Genomic DNA, 24,892 nt, shown 5'->3' on the forward strand with positions numbered 1-24,892 from the left:
CGAATCTTGCCATATGTGGCGTAATTTCACTATTCGTAGGAAAATTTTAAACTTGTAGCGGTGTATCGGCAGCAAAAATATAGGAATAAATTTTATTAGGCTTTCAAAAAAACATTCGAGGGGTGCGATTAAAACTGTTATGAAAACTCGGGTCGCAAATACTTAAAGGTTGAGCAACATTGGCCTAGGTATTATTTACAATATATAGCATATTATAGTACATTGCAGTGGTCCCAAACTCCAGTCCTGCAGGGCCTCAAAGGCTACAGGCTTTCATTCTAACCCTTTTCTTAATTGATAGATACAGTGCATCCAGAAAGTATTCACAGCGCATCACTTTTTCCACAATTTTTTATGTTACAGCCTTATTCCAAAATGGATTAAATTCATTTTTTTCCTCAGAATTCTGCACACAACACCCCATAATGACAACGTGAAAAAAGTTTACTTGAGATTTTTGCAAATTTATTAAAAATAAAAAAACTGAGAAATCCCATGTACATAAGTATTCACAGCCTTTGCCATGAAGCTCGAAATTGAGCTCAGGTGCATCCTGTTTCCCCTGATCATCCTTGAGATGTTTCTGCAGCTTCATTGGAGTCCACCTGTGGTAAATTCAGTTGACTGGACATGATTTGGAAAGGCACACACCTGTCTTTATAAGGTCCCACAGTTGACAGTTCATGTCAGAGCACAAACCAAGCATGAAGTCAAAGGAATTGTCTGTAGACCTCCGAGATTGTCTCGAGGCACAAATCTGGGGAAGGTTACAGAAAAATTTCTGCTGCTTTGAAGGTCCCAATAAGCACAGTAGCCTCCATCATCCGTAAGTGGAAGAAGTTCGAAACCACCAGGACTCTTCCTAGAGCTGGCCGGCCATCTAAACTGAGCGATTGGGGGAGAAGGGCCTTAGTCAGGGAGGTGACCAAGAACCCGATTGTCACTCTATCAGAGCTCCAGAGGTCCTCTGTGGAGAGAGGAGAACCTTCCAGAAGGACAACCATCTCTGCAGCAATCCACCAATCAGGCCTGTATGGTAGAGTGGCCAGACGGAAGCCACTCCTTAGTAAAAGGCACATGGCAGCCCACTTGGAGTTTGCCAAAAGGCACCTGAAGGACTCTCAGACCATGAGAAAGAAAATTCTCTGGTCTGATGAGACAAAGATTGAACTCTTTGGTGTGAATGTCAGGCGTCACGTTTGGAGGAAACCAGGCACCGCTCATCACCAGGCCAATACCAGCCCTACAGTGAAGCATGGTGGTGGCAGCATCATGCTGTGGGGATGTTTTTCAGCGGCAGGGAACTGGGAGACTAGTCAGGATAAAGGGAAAGATGACTGCAGCAATGTACAGAGACATCCTGGATGAAAACCTGCTCCAGAGCGCTCTTGACCTCAGACTGGGGCGACGGTTCATCTTTCAGCAGGACAATGACCCTAAGCACACAGACAAGATATCAAAGGAGTGGCTTCAGGACAACTCTGTGAATGTCCTTGAGTGGCCCAGCCAGAGTCCAGACTTGAATCCGATTGAACATCTCTGGAGAGATCTTAAAATGGCTGTGCACCGACGCTTCCCATCCAACCTGATGGAGCTTGAGAGGTGCTGCAAAGAGGAATGGGCGTAACTGGCCAAGGATAGGTGTGCCAAGCTTGTGGCATCATATTCAACAAGACTTGAGGCTGTAATTGCTGCCAAAGGGGCATCGACAAAGTATTGAGCAAAGGCTGTGAATACTTATGGACATGGGATTTCTCAGTTTTTTTATTTTTAATAAATTTGCAAAAATCTCAAGTAAACTTTTTTCACGTTGTCATTATGGGGTGTTGTGTGCAGAATTCTGAGGAAAAAAATGAATTTAATCCATTTTGGAATAAGGCTGTAACATAAAAAATTGTGGAAAAAGTGATGAGCTGTGAATACTTTCTGGATGCACTATAGATAGATAGATAGATAGATAGATAGATAGATAGATAGATAGATAGATAGATAGATAGATAGATATGAAAGACACTATATAACACATAGATAGATAGATAGATAGATAGATAGATAGATAGATAGATAGATAGATAGATAGATACTTTATTAATCCCAAGGGGAAATTCACCAGTTTTTTCTGCTAATTAACTCTTTTCCTTTCATTTTAATTGATTTGTTTTTTAAGATTTCTTTCCCTGAAATTTTTATCGTTCCTCTGAATTGCTTCATTTCTTTCCTTAAATGGCATCTAAACAGAAATGAAATCTGAAGCGAGTCAACTAACAGAAGGCCTACTAAGTCAGGGCCTCAGATTCTAACCAATTTCATTCCAACCGGTTAATCAGGCGCCAATTCTTGTCATTAATTAAACCCGTTCTTTAATTCCATGGCCTGTTGCTGGTCTCGTTGTGCAATAGCAGACATTTCTGAAAATGTTGATTTGTTCTTTTGTAAGAGCTGTGGTCAAATGTTTGAGGGACCTGAGCAGACCAGCATTCCTGAGACCTTCATCTTTCTTTGTTTTCAGATATTGTCTGATGGTCACAGTGTGCTGGTCCTGTTTGGGCTCATTTTGTAAATCATTATTGTTTGGCTGTTAGTTAAGGAAAAAGAAACAATTAAGGGGTCTGAGTCTTCAAGCGCAAGTCAATTAATATGAGTTTGAAAGAAGTTAATTAGCTGCAAAAAGAGGTCACTAATTACGAAAAGGGTGAGAATGAAAACCTGTAGCCACTGCGGCCTTCCAGGACTGGAGTTTGAGACCACTGGTGTATGGCGTATTAAAGTAACACAGGCATTTAATGCTTTGCCTAAAAATGTCACACATTCTTTAGATTTTCTAAGCATGCTATACAATACCTGCTTTTCATACATTGCTGGTAACATTTACACAAAATCTGTTTTTATGTGATAGAATATACCCTAGGACAGGGGTAGGCAACGTCGGTCCTGGAGTGCCACAGTATGTGCAGGTTTTTGTTCCAACCCAGTTCCTTAACGAGAACTCAATTATTGCTGATGAAGCACATATTGCTTAAGTGACATTTTAATGCTTCATTTTAGTGGTCTCGCTTGTTAAGGTTCTCCAACCTTAATTGCTTATTTCAATCTTAAACTGCTGCATTCAGTGTTTTAATTGCTCCTTATTAGCAATAAGATGTAAAAGACAAAGCAGCCAGCAGTTCTCCAGCTAGCTTTTTTCCAATTACATCTGTGTGTGTTCATCATGCACTGTTTGATTTAATAAAACACTTAATAGAAAAATGTGACAGACTGAAAATGATCTGTTTTAGGCTTCAAATCATTTGGATGATATCCTTGGAAAGGAAAAAAATCTACGATATAAAAGCCTTACATTGCACAGACTAACAAGCCATAAAATTAAATAAGGTCTGAGATTGGCAATGATTGGTTTCTAATTAAGCAATTGGGTTGGAATGAAAACCTGTAGCCACTGCGGCTCACCAGGACCGACATTGCCTACCCCTGTTTTACATCTTATTGCTAATAAGGAGCAATTAAAACACTGAATGCAGCAGTTTAAGATTGAAATAAGCAATTAAGGTTGGAGAATCTTAACAAGCGAGACCACTAAAATGAAGCATTAAAATGTCACTTAAGCAATATGTGCTTCATCAGCAATAATTGAGTTCTCGTTAAGGAACTGGGTTGGAACAAAAACCTGCACATACTGTGGCACTCCAGGACCGACGTTGCCTACCCCTGGTCTAGGAAACACTCCAGGAATCTGTCAAGATCTGTAATAGAGAACAGAACTGAACGATTATGAATATTACCAAAGTTAAGTGGTGTTTGTAAATAAGAAGAGAGAATTATTAGAAAAGAGAATAGGGCTGAAGGAAGTGGACATGGCATAGACAAATAGATTTGAATATTTAAGAACAATTATAAAGTGTTACAATAAACTAGATCAGGAAATATTCAACATAGTACATCAACCCAGCTGTGTTTACTAGCAATTAATGCAATTATAGGTTAAAAAGAAGTAGGAAGACGGGTATAATTACAAATATATAAGTCAGTCTGAAAATCTGTGCTGGATTATGAAGCTGACAGCTGTATTTTGACGGAAAAACACAGCTGGATGATTCACGCATCAGAAAGTTTTAAGAGAACTGGACAGAATTAGGAAAACCACATAAATATAAGGGAAGAAACCCTCTGGGAAGAATTTAAAAAGAAGCAACTAAGATGGTGTGGCCATGTGTTAAGAATAGGCAATGACAGAATACCTAGAAGAGCGTTTTAAGTGAGAACACAAGGAGGTGGAAAGACAGGAAGACCAAGGCAGGCATGGTTAGAAAACAGAGAAAATTGTTACGAGAAGGAGTAAAACGATGAATAAAGCAAAGAGGTCGGTGAAACCTAAGGTGGGCTAATGAAACGCCAATGCTGTAAAGGCATAGAGAGAAGGATGAAGAAGATCTACAGTAAACTTTGTAGCTGCATCTTTTCCAGGATCTCGAAATCAAGCAGCTACCGAGTTGGTACAGCAGGATCCGCAAGAGTCAAACACGTTCAAAAGAAATTTCTCAGTCCAATAAAGTTTGTTTTAAAAGGGTTTAGTGAAAGTTCAAAGCAAAATAGTTCACACAAAAATACAAAAAAAAAAGTTGTTACACACGCAGAATGAAAGGCAAAAGGAAAAAATATTTCTTCTATAAAGTTAGCTTTTTCTTGTTAAACTTTCTATACGGGCGGCACGGTGGCCCAGTGGGTAGTGCTGCTGCCTTGCAGTTGGGTGACCTGGGGACCTGGGTTCGCTTCCCGGGTCCTCCCTGCATTGAGTTTGCATGTTCTCCCCGTGTCTGCGTGGGTTTCCTCCCACAGTCCAAAGACATGCTGGTTAGGTGGATTGGCGATTCTAAATTGGCCCTAGTGTGTGCTTGGTGTGTGGGTGTGTTTGTGTGTGTCCTGCAGTGGGTTGGCACCCTGCCCGGGATTGGTTCCTGCCTTGTGCCCTGTGTTGGCTGGGATTGGCTCCAGCAGACCCCCGTGACCCTGTGTTCGGATTCAGCGGGTTAGAAAATGGATGGATGGATGCTTTACTCTAGTATTATCCGTGTATAGACCTCCAAAATTCAACGCGTCTTTCTTTGAGGAATTCTCTGACTTGATGTCAATCTTAATTACGAACTATGACACACTCTTAATAGTCGGCGACTTTAATTTTCATATAGATAATCAATGTGACCAGAAAGTAAAAGAATTTATGAACCTCCTGGACTCTTTTGATTTGAGACAGCTCGTTAATCAGCCTACACATAAAGCAGGTCATACGTTAGACTTAGTAATTACTAAAGGACTAAAAGTTGATATAAAGCAGGTCATTGATATTGGTCTATCAGACCATTTTCTTCTACTCTTTAATATAGAAATAATGATAGAAAACACTCATGAGAAGCATATTGTTAAAAAGCGCTTCTTTGACTCATCAGCAGCTTTAAAACTTACAAACATTCTAACCAATCAGTCCGTTTATAATGCCAACTATAATAGCGAGGAGAATGTAAATAGTAAGGTGGAAAGATTTAATACTAAAGTGAGGGCTGCTGTTGACTTAGCTGCACCTGAAAAGACAGTTAAAAAATCTTCTAGCATTGTTATACCATGGAAGACCCAAAGAGTGTCTGATTTAAAGAGAACATGCCGTAGAGCTGAGCGTAAATGGAGGAAGACTAAACTAACTATTGACTATGAGATATTAAAAGTTAAAATAACAGAATACAATAACACAGTCCGTCTTGAGAGGCGCTGCTATTTCTCTAAGATTATAAATAACAATGCTAGTAATCCCAGAGTCTTATTTTCGACAATTGATCATCTGTTAAAGCAGGTAACTCAAAGGAATGCCTCCTAAGTACTTCCAGTAAAACCTGTGAGGCTATCGCTGTATTTTTCAATCAAAAAATTAATGATATTAGAAATAACAGAGTATATCTCCCCAACACTAAGGATCCTCCTAAACCCCAGTACCCTATAATAAACAAATTAAAGTCTTTCACTAGGATAGATTTACCTGATTTACATAAAATAATTTCTCAAATGAAACCCTCCACCTGTGCCCTTGACCCACCACCATCTACACAAAGCACCATGATGTCCCAACAATGATGGATGGATTAAAAGCCAGAAGTCTGTATGACCATCAGCATCAAGTGACTCCGTGAGAACCCTAACTACAAAGAGGACTATTTCATTTATGTTAGGTAGAATGCCCAGAGGGGACTGGGTGGTCTCGTGGCCTGGAACCCCTACAGATTTAATTTTTTTCTCCAGCCTTCTGGAGTTTTTTTTGTTTTTTCTGTCCACCCTGGCCATCGGACCTTACTCCTTTCTATGTTAACTAATGTTATCTTATTTTAATTTATTATTTTGTCTTTTATTTTTCTTCTCTTCATTATGTAAAGCACTTTGAGCTACTTTTTGTATGAAAATGTGCTATATAAATAAATGTTGTTGTTATTGTTGTACTTAATACATTCAGTACGCTCTATACATACTGTCACATCTGTAGGGGGTGTACCAGCCCCCCCAACCCTAAACAGACAGACACAAGAGGCACACTTGTAAAAGCTCACGCTTTTTATTTTCTTCTATGTCAGCACACAGTGCACAAATCACCAGAAATTGGCTCAGTCCCTTCTTTCTTTTCCTTTTCTCTTTCTCCTTTTTTCTCTTCTCCTCCCTTCGCAGGCTCTGTCTTCCAGCTCCCAGAATGGAGTGAGGGCCGTCCCTTTTATGTTGCACCCGGATGTGCTCCAGGGACTCCTTGACGATCTTCCTGCAGCACTTCCTGGTGTGGCAGTCCATGGCTCTAGAATCATCTAGGCACCCCTTAGTGGTGTCTACAGGCCCTACCAGGGTGGCCCAGATGCAAACCAGGGGGGCAGCCCTCTCGTGTCCAGACGGAGGCATTGCCTCTTTTCCGGTCCTTCCATCTTCCAGGAGTTCCACCAGGGGTGGACTGGCCATTAGGGCTTTTGGGCAAAGCCTGGTGGGCTGGGGACTCTGGTCTGGTCATGGGCCGGCCGTTTCATGAAATATATTTTATGCACTGGTTACTGTTTGACATTAAAATTAATTTTCTGTACTACTAAACTACTAAACATTATCTGTCGGGTACTGCGATTTCTATAGTCTAATATAATATGCCATGTAGCTGCAAAAATATAAGGTGTCATCAGGCACGGGTAAGACACGTGTCAAAAGAATTCACAGAGTCCAAGAGTTTGTTTTAAAGGTTTTTAGTGAAAGTTAAAAGCGAATAATCCAAACAAGAATAAAAGAAAAAATAGTTACACACGTAGAATAAAAGGCAAAAAAAAAAGGGAAAAATGAATCTTCTATAAACTTAGCTTTTCTTGAAAGACTTTAGTATTTTTATACTTAAAGGTTCTTAATTTCTTCTTTCCTACTTAAAGGTTCTTAATTTGTTCTTTTCTACTTAAAGGCTCGTAAGCCGGTTGGCACATAGGCAAGTGACCAGGCACGATAACGTGCGGTCACGGTTAAAAAACGTATGCCTCTACACCTTATACAAGGCAAGGCTGACACTAACTAACTGAAGAATAGTGTTTACTCCAAGCTATTAGAAATGGCAAGAACATACCAAAACGATTCTATTCACGGGGGTTATAGGAACCTTCCATAGTTTATGTATTGTCATCTAATAAACATTCATGAATCTTATAGAACAAGGAAAATGGCTCTTACATGTCATCAAGTTGTTTTAGTTGTCAGTACACAACATTGCAGCGAAACATTTGGTCCAAACTGCCTTTTGCCGATTTCAGTTTCGATACCTGCTACATTTCGGTTAGCATATACATTATTTCAATTTATTTTATCTCATGTCTAGTATTTAAATTCTAATAATTAGTTTAGATGATGTATTATGCATTTTATTGTTCTCTGGTTGTCGGCATGAGCGATAATTAGTGGTGTTCAGCTGTGAATATTAGTATGATGAAATAAAGTTATAAAGCACAGGATAGGAATATTTCATACTAGACAAAGAGGCCGTTTCGACAACGTAAGATGAAACGGGCACGAGTGGAATAGTAAGGAATAAGTATAAGCACCACAAACTTGATATAGGTGTATTGAATGAATGCGTAATTAGGCCTGGAGCTGTAGTCGAAATCGCCTTTCAGGCCTCTAGAGCTTTAATTGAAGTCGCCTTTCTCTTTGAAATTTTGTGGCCGTAAATCTGCCGCCTGTCGCGATGTTGGTCGAAGTCGCCTTTCTTTTTGAATTGTCGCGACCGTAAATCCGCCGCCTGCTGTGATGTCGGCCTCGTAAGGTTTTTCGGGCAGCTGCGCAGAAGGCGACTGCGCATTCGGCTTCGGACATGCGCAGAAGGCGACTGCGCATTCGGCTTCGGACGGACCCTGCCGCAATGTTGGTCGAAGTCGCCTTTCTCTTTCAATTTTCGCGGTCGTAAATCTACCGCCTGCCGCGATATTGGTCGAAGTCGCCTTTCTCTTTCAATTTTCGCGGCCGTAAATCCACCGCCTGCCGTGATGTTGGTCGAAGTCGCCTTTCTTTTTTAATTTTCGCGGCTGTAAATCCGCCGCCTGCAGCGATGTCGGTCTCTTAAGGTTTTTTGGGCAGCTGTGCAGAAGGTGACTGTGCATTCGGCTTTGGACGGACCCTGCCGCGATGTTGGTCGAAGTCGCCTTTCTCTTTGAATTTTCGCGGCCGTAAATCCGTCGTCTGCCGCAATGTTGGTCGAAGTCGCCTTTCTCTTTGAATTTTCGCGGCCGTAAATCCGCTGCCTGCCGCGATGTCGGTCTCGTAAGGTTTTTCGTGCAGCTGCGCAGAAGGAGACAGGCAAATTATGTATAAGATTAGGACGGAACATTTATAGTTTATTGTTAAGTTAATGGAACATTTCAATCATGCGAGGTTTTCATTCTAACCTCGGTTATAATTTATTCCATTGTAAATGAGCAGTTTGATTATCGAGTTATGGAACAGCTGCATAGACATTTGCTCAGATTTGATGATGGCGTCACTGCTGAACAACTACGAACAGAACTGCAAAGCTTTGGACAGCGGTGGTCAACACTTAAACAATCAGTAGTAGACACTTATACTGTGGAGGATGACAATGATGGTGACCGTGAACAAGATGGGACAACTGGGTTCAACTGGCAAGTCTCGTAAAGACTGTCCTCTCTGCTGCTACAAGGTGCTACTCCGGTTGAACCTCTGATGCTCACAAGAGCACTGGGCTCGCCTACAAGCTCCTGCTAACGGTGCCTGTGTCACAAGTGCAGTGTGAAAGATCATTCTCTGCAACGAAGAGAATCAAAAGTGGCCTGAGAAGCACAATGACGCAAGAACATCTTGAGGTGTTCATGTATATGTAGGTGGAGAAAAATATCTGAGCCAGATTTGACAGTATTGTTGATGACGTGGCTGCTAAAAGCAGCGAACTGTGTAATCTACTAGGGTACTGGCACTTGGACATGACAATGACATTTGACATGTACTCTAATAATGTGTAAGCCTTGCTACTAAATTTTTATTTTTCATTAAATGTTATTTCTAAGCATGTCATCAAATTTTAAGTTGTGTCTAAACAGCAGTGTAGAGATTAAGTCTGGCAACAGTTTAGAAAGAGTTCATATCATAGGCTCATAGCAAGTAGCCAGCCGCGTACTCATCACAAATTTAAAGAAAATTACAATGAACAATGGGCCGAGTGGGTCAGCCTCATCACAACTCTCGCTGAAGGATGCCTGGTTGTGAGACCCAGTCCGCTCCTGCCGTCCACCATAATACGGCACATTCAGTATGGTCAAAACAATACGTTATGGGATACAATGCATTCAATAGGGCATGGTTTGAAACTGTGTGCCCTCCATGCCTTACCAGCTGCAAGGCAGATCATAAACTGGGACTAATCTTAAGTCAGAGAGAAAAGAAATAATTAGATTATTCCATTTCAGTTTAGCTCGTGGAGGTTATATTAGAATCTCCCACAGACCATAGTATTAATATATAGGCAAACATTTTAACATACAGTAACTAAAAAATACTTCTGTCAATTTAACACAACCTAAAAACCTAACAAGAGGCTCTTAAAACAGTGTAACTATTGTAGAAAAGGCGCTATATATACACCTGACCCAGCACAGAAGGACACAGAGGCACGTATAAAACAAGGACTTTTTATTTTTCTTCTTAACCCGTGGGCGCACGTCTTCCCCGTGACCCACAGGCAATACACAGTCCCAAAAGAACTCTTTTCCACACAACAACACACTCTTCTCTCCCACCACTCCTCCGCAAGCTTCATCTCCTTCCTCCCAACTCTGGCTCCCAGAGTGGTGGTGGCTGGCCCTTTTTATATCCCACCTGGAAGCGTTCCAGGTACTTGATCACCTGGTCCTAATTGCATTTCCGGGTGGGGCTGAAGATTCGACCAGCCGGGCTGTAGACTCCATGCAGCTCCCCCTAGCGGCCGTCCGAGCCCCCAGCCAGGCTGTGGAGGACTCCATCTCCCACGGAGCCGTGCACCAGGTTGGGGAATCATCGTCCACCAGGGAGGCTGCCACCAAGCGTATGGAGGTATTGAAGTGTCCATGGCTGCTCCCCCGGAACAGATGTAGCAGGGGCATCCCTGCCGGGCATGGGACCCGGCTGTCCTTCACACTATATCTGTAAGATAATTTAAGGATAAAGTCACATTAAAATGCAGAATTTGTCATTTTTACATTTACAGTCATATGAAAAAGTTTGGGAACCCCTCTCAGCCTGCATAATAATTGACTCTCCTTTCAACACAAAAGATAACAGTGGTATGTCTTTCATTTCCTACGAACATCTGAGTACTGCGGTGTTTTCCGAACAAAGATTTTTAGTGAAGCAGAATTTAGTTGTATGAAATTAAATCAAATGTAAAAAACTGTCTGTGCACAAATGTGGGTCCCCTTGTCATTGTGCTGATTTGAATGCCTGTCACTGCTCAATGCTGATTACTTGTAACACCACATTGGTTGATGAACTCGTTACGCCTTGAACTTCATAGACAGGTGTGTCTCATCATGAGATATAAAGGGATTTAAGGTGGTCCATTACAAGTTGTGCTTCCTTCCCTTTGACCCTTTTGAGGGACAGCATGGGATCCTCAAAGCAACTCTCCAAAGATCTGAAAACAAAGATTGTTGAGTCTCCTGGTTTAGGAGAAGGCTACAAAAAGCCATCTCAGAGGTTTAAACTGTCAGTTTCTGTAACTGTAAGGAATGGAATCAGGAAATGGAAGGCCACAGGCACAGTTGCTGTTAAACCCAGCAGGTCTGGCAGGCCAAGAAAAATCCAGGAGCGGCATATGAGCAGGATTGTGAGAATGGTGACAGACAACCCACAGATCACCTCCAAAGACCTGCAAGAACATCTTGCTGCAGATGGTGTATCTGTACATCGTTCTACAATTCAGCGTAATTTGCACAAAGAACATCTGTATGGCAGGGTGATGAGAAAGAAGCCCCTTCTGCACTCACGCCACAAACAGAGTCGCTTGTTTTATGCAAATGCTCATTTAGATGAGCCAGATTCATTTTGGAACAAAGTGCTTTGGACTGATGAGACAATAATGGAGTTATTTGGTCAGAACAAAAAGTGCTTTGCATGGCAGAAGAAGAACATCACATTCCAAGAAAAACACCTGCTACCTCCTGTCAAATTTGGTGGAGGTTCCATCATGCTGTGGGGCTGTGTGGCTAGTTCAGGGACTGGGGCCCTTGTTAAAGTCGAGGGTCGCATGAATTCAACCCAATATCAACAAATTCATCAGGATAATGTTCAAGGATCAGTCACAAAGTTGAAGTTACTCAGGGGTTGGATATCCCAACAAGACAATGACCCAAAACACAGTTGGAAATCTACAAAGGCATTCATGCAGAGGGATAAGTACAATATTCTGGAATGGCCGTCACAGTCCCCTGACTTGAATATCATCGAAAGTCTATGGGATGATTTGAAGCAGGCTGTCCATCAAATTGAACTGAAGTGGAGAGATTTTGTATGAAGAATGGTCAGAAATACCTCCATCCAGAATCAGACACTCATCAGAGGCTATAGGAGGACAGCGTCTAGAGGCTGTTAGATTTACAAAAGGAGGCTCAGCTAAGTATTGATGTCATATCTCTGTTGGGGTGCCCACATTTATGCACCTGTCTAATTTTGCTATGCTGCATTTTGCATATTTTCTGTTAATCCAATAAACTTAATGTCACTGCTGAAATCCTACTGTTTCCATAAGGCATGTCAGATATTAAAAGGAAGTTGCTACTTTGAAAGCTCAGCCAATGAGAAACAAAAATCCAAAGAATTAAGAGGGGTTCCCAAACTTTTTCATATGACTGTAAGAGAGGAAATTCAAGGTTTTGGAGCCAAAGGAGTATCATGAATAGAGTGACAGATCGAGACCGAGGGCACCACATGAATATGTAGGTAGCGAGGCTTTAAGAGCATGAGAAGAATAGGCCCTTCAATTGGCTTACACTTGGCTAAAGGTACAGTCAGGAGTTTTCACAAGTGAAGAGCAGCAACCAAACCTGGACTGCAAGCCACATCATAGCTGAGGAGAAGGGTGTTGAAGTTACGCCCTGGTTTTATTTTGATTCCCTGCAAAATGTTACCTAGTTCATCAAGGGTCAGCGGTATGGTTGCCCCCTGAGATGTCTCAAAGACTTCAGTAGGATGAAATCATTCCCTCTTGAGAGATTTGTCTGCTGCTTCACTCAGACTCTCTGTCTCTTCACAGGCAGCCAACATCCCACTCGTTTCTGAGCTTGGCATCGACAAGCTCTCCTTTGATGACTTCTCACTAGATGTGGATGCCATGATCACTGCAGCTTTACGCATGTTTATGGAGCTGGGCATGGTGCAGAAGTTTAAAATTGACTATGAGGTAAGGCTCAGGGAGAAGCTCCCCAAAAACCGCTCATGGGCTGTCATCTCCTTGTTAACAGGCTGTCCTCCATTTCTTGTTGCAGGTGCTCTGCAGGTGGCTGCTGACTGTTAGGAAGAACTACCGAATGGTGCTGTATCACAACTGGCGGCATGCCTTCAACGTCTGCCAGTGCATGTTTGCTATGTTAACAGTAAGTCACCCAACAGGGTTTGTAAAGCTTCAACTAACAGCTCAAAATGATAAATGCCATCTGTAAATCAGCAATTACTGGAATAAAACACACCACAGGGATTGATTGGTAAACAGATGCCTACCTCAGATCTACTGAGCACTGTCCTGTACTGGCTCTTTTGCAGCATGATCCTAAGCCTTATCCTTATCCTTTCCCTATTTATTTTACTTCTATAGGAATGTTACATATGGGTGAGCTCTGTGATGAGATTAGAACTCTGCTAAGTGTGGGTTCTGCCATGTGCCCAGTGCTGCAAAGACATAGCTCCAGTATCCCTTGACCATGAAATGGAAATGGGTTAGAAAATGGATGAGCAAGTAAGATCTAAATGGGTGTATTATCGTAGTATTTCCCTCTACTTACCCTTTACCTGTTTTCTCATGGGTAAGTGTACTCGTCAAGTTCGTTATCAGGTTGGTCTACTGTTGCACTTTAAGATTAACACACACATACATAGCTATACGCATACACACAGAACGTCAACAGCGCCCTATGAATGACACACATGCAGCAGATTAACCTTTAGCACTTTAAACCACACAAGTACTTTAGGAATAACACAACTTGTCACTCTCTCAGCACTTCAAGAGACTTGCTTATTATCAGCACAAACAACATATGACATTTTAAAGATATATCAGACCTAAATATTACTGTTGGTCTACAACAGGGGTCCTCAAACACGGTCCTGGAGGGCCGCAGTAGCTGCAGGTTTTTACTCCAACCCTGTTGCTTAATACGAAGCACTTATTGGTCAAGTAACACTTCTGCTTCACTTTAGTTGTCTCGCTTGTTAAGATTTTGAACCCTTATTGCTTATTTTAGTATTAAACAGCTGTATTCTTGGTTTTTAATTGCTCCTAATTAGCAATAGCATGCAAATGACAAAAGAGAGCAGCATTTCTCCAATTAGCTTTTTACAATTTACATCTGTGTATTTATTGTGCACTATTTGGTTTAATTAAATACTTCGAAGGAAAGTGAAGAAAAAAAAGAGAAGGACGAGAATTACTCCTCCATTTTAGCCTTCAAATCAATTGGATGGTATCCTTAGAAAGTGGAAGAAAATCTAGGATATGAGAATTACCTGACATAGCAGAGTTAAAGCACTAACAAACCATGAAATTAAATTATTGGAAAGAATTGCTTTTTAATTATGCGACCGGGTTAGAACAAAAACCTGCAGCCACTGCGGCCCTCCAGGACTGTGATTGAGGACCCCTGGTCTACAAGAATATATTTAAACATACAAAGGTTCAGCACTCTTGACTATCTGTCATTTATCAGCCAAGAATGCCTTACTTGACATCCTTTTTCCTACTATTGGGTGGAGCTCACACCCTCAGCCTTAATAAACCTCGCAGCACAAAGTGTATGGCAAACCTCCGGCTGCACCAGGTGCTCAGAGAAATGTAACTTATTACTTCAATCACTCTAGACATTAAGACAAAGCATAGAAAGTTAAAAGCAGCACGGTATTTGTTACAGGAATAATAATAATACCAGTGGAACAATGAATAATAGAAAATAGGAGTGATAGTAAAGTCTGGATATATATAGTCTTTAGAAAAAGCTTACGAAATAAAGTAGAGATGACAAGGATGAGTGTCCCAGGGCAGCGTTTGATTTAGCAATCGATGTTCATGAAAATGGTGTTAACTGACGATGGGATGAAAACTGGTCATATGTGTTTTCTTTTCTGACGTCACTCTTCCTTCGTCGCTATTTCTCTTCTGACGTTGCTTTCAAACGAGGCATATTTATTATTAAATTTCATGCCGTGGTTTCACAACACATGACTGTTGCATGCACCTGATTGGCTGGCTGTCAATATGAAGGATGAATTTTGCTCAAACTCTTTAATCTATCTTTTCCCAGATAATAAAGTTTTTTGATGTTGCCTAAAACATCAGCATGTCCTCCTTTCCCAGGCTGTAAACCAAATTGTTGTCCCAGATGTCCATCCATAAAGTAATCAATAGCCTGAGGTATCGGCTCAGTCTTCCTTTCCCAGGCTGTAAAACCAATTTAGCACTATGTTGTGAACAAGTGTTATAAAACAGAGGTGTAAGGGAAGAGGATATCCCTTTTTTATTATAATGCCTACACAAGTGTCCTACATCTGAATTTATCTTGTTGGGATTGAGCAAAATATAATAATAAATATATAGAGAATAATTTGTAGATTTTATATGCCATAACAATGGGAAATGACCTAGCCAGCTGTGTGTTTTTCTGGCCGTTAGATGGCAGGCAAATTTAACCTGCTGATTGGCCTTGTGGCAGAACTGCTGTCCATTTTCGAACCAGCTTAACTGGTTTTCAAGGCCGTGGGTGGCAGCATTAGATAGAAAGTCATCACAGGGAACACTCAGGCGTATACTTGAAGAACTAAACTGTTTAAGAGTCTGCACTGGAGAACGAAGATACTACAGTGCTTTCACATACTGGTTAGTACCGCTGTCTAACATAGAAAGAAGTTTAAAAGCCGGAGAAGACCAGTCAGTCCCCCGAACTGGTGTAGCTGGCTAACAGTTACAGTTGCAAGGAAAAGTAAGTGAACCCTTTGGAATTACCTGGATCTACACATTTGTTGCTAATAAGATGTGGTCTGATCATCATCTAAGTCACAGTTATGGACAAAATTAATCTGACTAAACAACAAAATACACCAGCAGTTGTACTTTTCATGTCTTTGTTAAGTGAGAATGCAGAGGTCCCTTAACTAAGTCTGGATGACCTGACCGTTATGACAACATTGGTCTCAGACGGCAGGTGGATCCTTCAAGCCAGGGGTGTCCAACTCCAGTCCTGGTGGGCTGCAGGTTTTTATTCTCACCCTTTTCCTAATCAGTGATCAGTTTTCACTACTAATGAACTCCTTTTCCATTCATGTTAATAGCCCTGTTTTTAAGGATTCAGTCCTCTGAATTGATTTTCTTCATTAAATGGCAGCCACACAGAAATGAGACATGAAACGAGATGATCAGCTAATTTGGGGCTTCAAACTCCAATCACTTTCTTAATGAGAAGTCAATTCTTGCTGTTAATTAAACTCGTTATTTTATTCCATGGCCTGTTGTTGCTCTCATTCTGCCACAGAAGACATTTCCAAAACTGTGGATTTTTCTGTTTTTTCCTAAGAACACCAACAAAATGTTTTGGTGACCTGAGTGTTCAGCCTTACCGAGACCTTCACCTTTCTTTCTTTTCAGATATTGTGTGACGGGCACAGGTGAGCTGGTAATGTGGCGACTCGTTTTGTGTCTCATTATTGTTTTGCTGCTAATTAAGGAAAAAGAGACAACTAAGGGGCCTGAGTCACATTAATTAAAACTAAGGCAAAAGAAGTTAATTAGTAGTAAAAACTGGTCACTAATGAAGAAGAAAAGTTACAATGAAAACCTGCAGCCACTGTGGCCCTCCAGGACAGGAGTGCAACATCCCTGCTGTAAGCAGTGTTGTGCATGGACTACTTCAAAAGAGCGCCTTCATTGAACAAGCTCATTTTTCTAAGAACGATGAAGTTAACATAATGTATTTGCAAGTGAAGAACTTGAACGTGAGCTCATTCGGTTCTAGGTGACATTCTGGATCTGGTTTTGATCTCGTCTTGCCTTAGCCTGTAATGTAGGGGTGGAACCAAATCTGAATACGGTATTCAGATAAGAACAAATACTGGATTTTTAGGAATATTTATTTCGTATGAATTTTTTGCCATTTATTTGTATTCGGGAAAAAATAACGTCAAATCAAATAGGCACTGTCGGTGTCCGCCTGCTTGTGCTTAAGCTGCACCCCCGATGACACGAGCACACGGTGAAGCTCCACTTTCACTTTTAGGGAAACTTTGGACTTTGCAAGGCCACTTTATATATTTCCCTGTTGGACATGCAATATGTGACGTGAATTTTGATTGGCAGAGTAACAGGTTAGTTCATCTACACGCTGGTTCCACAGTCACCATTTGTATCACATGGTTGGAAATAGAGTGGTAATTTATATGTATACTTGAATTTATTTAATTTCTTTTTTTGACTGGGAGGATATTAGCATATATGGTTATACATGTTTGTTGCTGGGTTTAACTCAATAAAGTGTATTTAAATAAAAAAGTTCTCAGAATTATTGTATTTTATTCAAAAACACTGTAATCTATACATATAAAAGGCAAAGCCCTCACTGACTCATCACTAATTTTCCCACTTTCCATATAGGTGGGGAGCTGAAATTTCGCATTTTTGATTTGTTACACAACCCAAAACTATTCATATAAAAATGATTAATACAAAATATAAAGTAAAAATACATAAAACAAATTAACTTGCACTTTACCTTTGAATAGAATCATGGCTGGTGTGAGTGAGTTTCTAAGTTCTTGTGGGATTCTTGTAGCAATCGCAGTCTCCCAGCGCTGTAGCAGTTCGCTGTAAAAGCGAATCCAAAAAGATCGCAGACATGCTATAAGCGCCTGCCGTCGATGGGTGATACAAGGAACAAGGAACGCTATAAATGCGCAGGGCACAGTACTGCTTGGCCACGACCCTACCTGACTGCTGTGTCTGTGTATAGGAGACGGCAGATCCCGCTACAATAAATAACCGCGCTGTTGCTGTTTCAAGCTGAATAAAGCTGGTGGTGCAAGATGGGGACTCGCACGTCACAGCACACGCACGCGCGCACACACACACACACACACACACACACACACACACACACACACACAGTCACAATGCTGTAGTAAACAGTATACGCTCATACGGATGTTGACTATATGAGTGAGGCACGCAGACTCAGATGGAGAATAGGAGATGATTGCCCATAATCCCACAGCGAGAGAGAGAGAAGAACCATCAACTCAGTTGTGATCACGTGACGCTCAGCAGACAAAGCTTATACATACTCACTCGTTTATCAAGTCAAAATTTATTAAAAATTTTAGCTTGTCTTGCAAAACACTCATAAACCAAGTTACTCGCAAACCGAGGTTCCACTGTATAGGGATTGTGTTCAAAAAATGCTTTAGTTGCCTCCCATTTTTATGCAATCGTTTTGTTCACCCCACTGAATTAAAGCTGAAAGTCTGCACTTCAACTGCATCGGAGTTGTTTCATTTAAAATTCATTGTGGTCATGTACAGAACCAAAATTAGAAAAAAGTGGTCTCTGTCCAAATATTTATGGACCTAACTGTAGCTGTACATCATTTGCATAACAGTGGAAGTTAAGGTCATGTCTGCGAATAATCTGACCCAAAGGAAGGATATAAAGTAGAGAAGGTAATGGCCCAAGGACTGAACCCTGAGGAACACCATGCGACACACAGGTGAGATGAGGTGGAGGATTTCTGTCGACCGAGTGTGACAAACTTATCTGATGTGAGCCATTGAAGGGCTAAGCCAGAGAGACATGATTTCATGATTAACAGTGTCAAATGCTGCACTTAAGTCAAAAAGGAGGAGAATATGAAGTGAACCAAAGTCTGCAGACTGGAGAAGATCATTAACTACATGGACCCAAAGAATTTAAACTTGAGTCCTGGTAGGTGTGTAGTGGCAGCACCATTAAAAACCATGCCACCTTTGGTTACCACATCCCTCTAGTCATACAGCTTATGTCGTTTCTTGCATTTTCAGACAGCTGGGTTTCAAGAAACTCTGACAGAAGTGGAAATTTTAGCTTTGATTGTAGGCTGCTTGTGTCACGACCTGGACCACCGAGGGACTAACAATGCATTTCAAGCCAAGTGAGTAATTTCATTCTATTCATTATTACTGAACTTGATGTATGAATCTCCATGCTATTATTACCTACTCTGCCACTTTCAGTGTAAAAATGCAAAACGCTAAAATGCAGGATTTTAAGGCATACTCTTCTAGTCTACTGCAGACTCTTGTACCAACAAACATTTAGTACTCAAGAAATGATACTTTGGCTATTAAACTCTCTCAATGTTTATAGCAGTACAAATATACAATTTCTGACCGATTGTGTACTCTTAGTCATATGTCTCAGAATATCAATACACAGGTGTGCTGTTTTTCACATTTCCACCGAAATAACTGCAGTGTACTTCATAAAATGTGTTTTTTGTGTGTCCAGCTCAGAAATGTCCAATATCTAATGTTCACTTACTTATCAGGATCATCCATCTATATTCAGACTTGTGAGGACATCCAAGCAAGCGACGGAGAAAAACTGTGGAAACAATATTTTTGTGTCAGTTTGGTGTAATAGAAATAAACGTGTGTCGCAATCCTGTACTTGAATGCATATTTCTGTTGTCTACCACACACACTGAAACTTTACAAAGTTTGATAATTGAAAAAGAATATATTTCTTACTGGGGAGTTCCCCCCCTGCTCGCTTCGCTTGCAAACCACCCCCAGCTTGCACTTCATGCCAGCCACTCGCGTTGTGAAGAGGGCAGCTGAACACACCCCAAAGAGATGCGGTCGCTCCTCCAAACTCCCCTCTTAAACGGTGATACAATGGGAAACAAATATCGTTTTACCTCCTCTTTGCTCGATCAGCTGCTAGCTTGCTGCTGCCGCTGCTGCTGCCCTGTAATTTTCATCTCGCATGGCGCTTCGAACATTTAAAAGCCTGTACAGCAGCTGTCCTACTCTTTGTCTTTTACTTCTGGCCCTGTGCGTAGTTAAATCTCTTGGCACAAAGCCTTGTCTCACAGGACGTGAGTTCTTGATATTTTTTAGTTTATACTTTAAAAACGGAATAAGAATCTGACAATCTAAAAACATCACATTAAAGTTCGATAAGAGAATGATACCAAACACAAATATGTAGGTTTTAAAATAAGACCGATTTAAAACGTGACATAAAAACTTCACATAAAATCGTCACACTTTTAGGCTTAGGATTTTATATACAGAGAGAGGATAGATAGATAGATAGATAGATAGATAGATAGATAGATAGATAGATAGATAGATAGATAGATAGATAGATAGATAGATAGATAGATAGATAGATAGATAGATAGATAGATAGATAGATAGATAGATAGATAGATAGATAGATAGATAGATAGATAGATAGATAGATAGATAGTGGGTGAGGAACGATCTCCTCAGTCTGTCCTTGGAGCAGGACAGCGATAGCAGTCTGTCGCTGAAGCTGCTCCTCTGTCTGGAGATGATCCTGTTCAGTGGATGCAGTGGATTCTCCATGATTGACAGGAGTCTGCTGAGCGCCTGTTGCTCTGCTACGGATGTTAAACTGTCCAGCTCCATGCCAACAATAGAGCCTGCCTTCCTCACCAGTTTGTCCAGGCGTGAGGCGTCTTTCTTCTTAATGCTGCCTCCCCAGCACACCACCGCGTAGAAGAGGGCGCTCGCCACAACTGATAGAACATCTGCAGCATCTTATTGCAGATGTTGAAGGACGCCAGCCTTCTAAGGAAGTATAGTCGACTCTGTTCTTTCTTGCACAGAGCATCAGTATTGGCAGTCCAGTCTAATTTATCATCCAGCTGCACTCCCAGGTATTTATAGGTCTGCACCATCTGCACACAGTCACCTCTGATGATCACGGGGTCCATGAGGGGCCTGGTCCTCATAAAATCCACCACCAGTTCCTTGGTTTTGCTGGTGTTCAGGTGTAGGTGGTTTGAGTCGCACCATTTAACAAAGTCCTTGATGAGGTTCCTATACTCCTCCTCCTGCCGACTCCTGATGCAGCCCACGATAGCAGTGTCGTCAGCGAACTTTTGCACATGGCAGGACTCCGAGTTGTATTGGAAGTCCAATGTATTTAGGCTGAACAGGACCGGAGAAAGTACAGTCCACTGCGGCGCTCCTGTGTTGCTGACCACAATGTCAGACATGCAGTTCCCAAGACGCACATACTGAGGTCTGTCTTTAAGATAGTCCACGATCCATGCCACTAGATTTGTTATTATACTTCCTCTGTGACAACAGTACTAAGCATATACAATATTTAATCCATCTATCCATTTTCCAACCCGCTGAATCCGAACACAGGGTCACGGGGGTCTGCTGGAGCCAATCCCAGCCAACACAGGGCACAAGGCAGGAACCAATCCCGGGCAGGGTGCCAACCCACTGCAGATATACAGTACTCATTCCCCTTCATTCATTTACTAACAGACATAATTCTCACTGTAATAATAATGTAATATCTTTGGTCCCGACCTTTAGGGGGGAAAGCTGCTCAGGCAGGCAAGGATTGTCAGAAGGCACGGGGCTACCTTGACACGCTGGGTATAAACTTAGTGTCTAATATCTTTTGGGGGGGGGGGGGGGGGGTGTGTGTGCACTTAAGCGAAGCACTTAGAGAAGGCAGCTCCTTAATTGCTAACATCCATCAGCCAGGGTGCAAAGACGCTTACGATCCGGGAACAGAACACTGTAGCGGGTGCCACGCGTACCATCGTGCTGTAGTCAGTTTGTGTCTCCTTAGGGCAGGGGTGGTGAACTCCAGGCCTCGAGTGCCACAGTGGCTGCAGGTTTTCATTCTTGCCATCTTCTTAATTAGTGACCAGTCTTTGCTGCTGATTACTTCTTTTAATTAACTTGACTCAGGCCCCATAGTTGTTTCATTTTCTTTAATTAGCAGCCAAACAATAATGAGATACAAAACAAGCCACCACATGACCAGCTCCCCTGTGCCCATTACACAATATCTGAAATTAAAGAGAGGTGATGGTCTTGGTAAAGTTGATCTCTCAGGTCACCAAAACATTTTGACGGTGCTCTTAGAAAGAACTGAAAAACAAAACAGTTTTCGAAATGTGTGCTGTGGCAGAATGAGAGCAACAACAAGCCACAGAATTAAATAACGGGTTAAATTAACAGCAAGAATGGGCTTCTCATTAAGAAAGTGGCCCTGTGGTGGGCTGGCACCCTGCCCGGGGTTTGTTTCCTGCCTTGCGCCCTGTGTTGGCTGGGATTGGCTCCAGCAGACCCCCATGACCCTGTAGTTAGGATATAGTGGGTTGGATAATGGATGGATGGATTAAAAAAGTGATTGGAGTGAAATTGGTTGGAGTTTGAAGCCCCAGTTTAGCTGGTCATCTGTTAGCTCGTTTCACATCTCGTTTCTGCTTGGCTGTCATTTAATGAAGAAAGGAATCAATTCAGGGGGCTGAACTCTTCTAACAGGGCTATTAAAGTGATGGGGAAAAAGTGAATTAGCAATGAAAACTGGTCACTGATTAGGAAAAGGGTTAGAATGAAAACCTGCGGCCACTGCGGCCCTCCAGGCCTGAAGTTCACCACCCCTGCCTTAGGGTGCACCTCAAGAAATGGGTTGCTGAGGGTTCCCTAAAAAATGGGGAAATACAACTTTAAGGGTAAGAAACAGCGTGGACTGGACGATTGGGGCTGAAGACGATTTAACCGGAAAAGAAGGAAGAGAGAGAGAGACATCGAGCGGTGGAGCAAGGAGAAGCAGCGAGCTAGCACCAAGAATCAACCTGCGTGCCACCTACTGGAAGAAGGCTTTATTTTACTCTGGGATACAATGGAGACACATCTCTGAAGACAAACTTTTTTGTGGCTTCACCGGAGCGATCGACCTTTGAGACTGGTAGGACAGAACATTTTTGTTATTGTCATCGGCTGATGGCGTACTTCGTGGAGCTTCCAGCATTTCACCAGGCTCATGAACTGTAAGGACAGCGATCCAATTTGGGGACACCGGGTTATCTGAGGCGAGAACATCTCACACCCTAATCTGTAAAAGATTGTCTTTAATTCTTGTTATGTACTTGTTTTTTTGGGCGGCGGGGTAATTACTCAAACTGTCTTGTTTGTTAATATGTAAATATACCTTTTTCTTTTATTTTCCCCTTTCATTGCTTTAATGCTTGTTATCTTATGCTGATCTAAGGTGTGGGGTGAGCGGGTCATAAATAAGGACAAACATTGGTCACGTTACTCTAAAAGATTTCGACAATAAGCTGCCTTTCCCTAGCAGTACTCTGATCGTGCTGCGGCCCGGGGTTTAGTTGTTCTCCTGGGGCGGTAGAGGGTATAGGTTTATGGGGCATTAGGACTCCTTTTGGAACAGATGGGATCTGTTCTGCTGTGATGGGTTACATCTGAACTGGAGGGGCACCAATGTATTGGGGAGGCGTCTGTGTAGGCTAGTCGAGGATTGTTTAAACTAGGGAATGGGGGTGCAGGAAGTTTAGGACAGGCCAGGTTTAGATCTATACATGAAGGAACAAACAATGGTGAAGAAATAAAAATGCATAGTAATGTAAATTTTAAGCAAACATTTAAATGTAGAAGGAGTAACACATTAAAAATAGCTTGCCTTAATGCTAGAAGTATCAAAAATAAGGTAAGTGAGTTGGAGTTGTATGTAGCAGAGCATAATTATGATATTATAGCAATAACGGAAACCTGGCTAAATAACAAAGATGGGAATGAGTGTAACATAGAGGGATACACATTTTTTAGGAAGGATAGACAGAACAGAAAAGGAGGTGGGGTTGCTGTTTATGCCAAACAGAATTTAAATGTAAGTCCTCTTCAGTTGGATGATGAGCCCCATCTTAGTGAGGACGTCTGGCTTCGCCTGGAAAATATTAGGGAAAAAGGTCTTATTTTAGGAGTGTGTCATAACAGAAAAGCCTTTACAGTTTAGGCAAAAGAAGATTAAGAAGTGACATGATTGAAGTGTTTTAAATGATGAAGGGAATTAGTGCAGATGGATTGAGACAGTGACTTTAAAATGAGTTCATCAAGAACACGGGACACAGTTGGAAACTTGTTAAGGGTAAATTTCACACAAACATTAGGAAGTTTTTCTTTACACAAATAACGATAGACACTTGGAATAAGCTACCATGTAGTGTGGTAGACAATGAGACTTTAGGGACTTTCAAAACTCGACTTGATGTTATTTTAGAAGAAATAAGTGGATAGGACTGGCGAGCTTTGTTGGGCTGAATGGCCTGTTCTCATCTCGAGTGTTGTAATGTTCTAATGCTTACTACACGTGAATATTGCTGCTACTTCTTTGTCTTGTCTTTGCACAATGTCTTGTCTTGTTTGTGTTTTAATTTTAAATTTTAATTTTAAATTATTATTTGCACTTCATGTTGTTACACTGTGGACCCTGAGCTTCGCCATTTTGTCTATCTGTATACTTGTATATGGTTGAGATGACAATAAAGTTCGCTTTGACTTCGACTTTTTTGACTTTTGAATTCTGGTCGGGTCATGGACTGACTGTTTCATGAAATAAATTTTATGTACTGGTTACTGTCTGCGGTGGGTTGGCACCCTGCCCTGGATTGGTTCCTGCCTTGTGCCCTGTGTTGGCTGGGATTGGCTCCAGCAGACCCCCATGACCCTGTGTTCAGATTCAGCGGGTTGGAAAATGGATGGATGGTTACTGTTTGACATTAAAATTATTTTTCTACCCTACTAAACTACTAAACATTATCTGTCCGGTACTGCGATTTATATAGTCTTATATAATATACTGTATTGTGTCATCAAGTTGTTTTAGTTGTCACTACATAGCGTTGCAGCAAAACTTTTGGTCAAAACTGCCTTTTGACGATTTCTGTTTCGATACCGCTACATTTCGGTTAGCATATACATTATTGCAATTTATTTTATCTCATATCTACTATTTAAATTATTTGAATTAAAACATGAATGCTGTCAAAACAAAACAGTGCAATTCCAAATACACAGATGTGACTTATTCATTTGTCATTTTGTCACATGT

At 41.5% G+C, this 24,892-nt stretch overlaps 1 protein-coding gene across 1 annotated transcript in view; it reads left to right on the top strand.

Moving 5' to 3' along the window:
• pde11a (phosphodiesterase 11a) overlaps window positions 1–24,892 on the top strand; it is a 428,873-nt gene that overhangs the window by 280,391 nt on the left and 123,590 nt on the right. The window contains exons 12-14 of the mRNA XM_051930468.1: window positions 12,782–12,928; window positions 13,014–13,121; window positions 18,799–18,908. Of these exons, the coding sequence (XP_051786428.1) occupies window positions 12,782–12,928; window positions 13,014–13,121; window positions 18,799–18,908 (365 nt within the window). The remainder of the gene's footprint in view (window positions 1–12,781; window positions 12,929–13,013; window positions 13,122–18,798; window positions 18,909–24,892) is intronic.

Source organism: Erpetoichthys calabaricus, chromosome 8 (genome assembly GCF_900747795.2).
Source record: "Erpetoichthys calabaricus chromosome 8, fErpCal1.3, whole genome shotgun sequence".
NCBI lineage: Eukaryota > Metazoa > Chordata > Cladistia > Polypteriformes > Polypteridae > Erpetoichthys > Erpetoichthys calabaricus.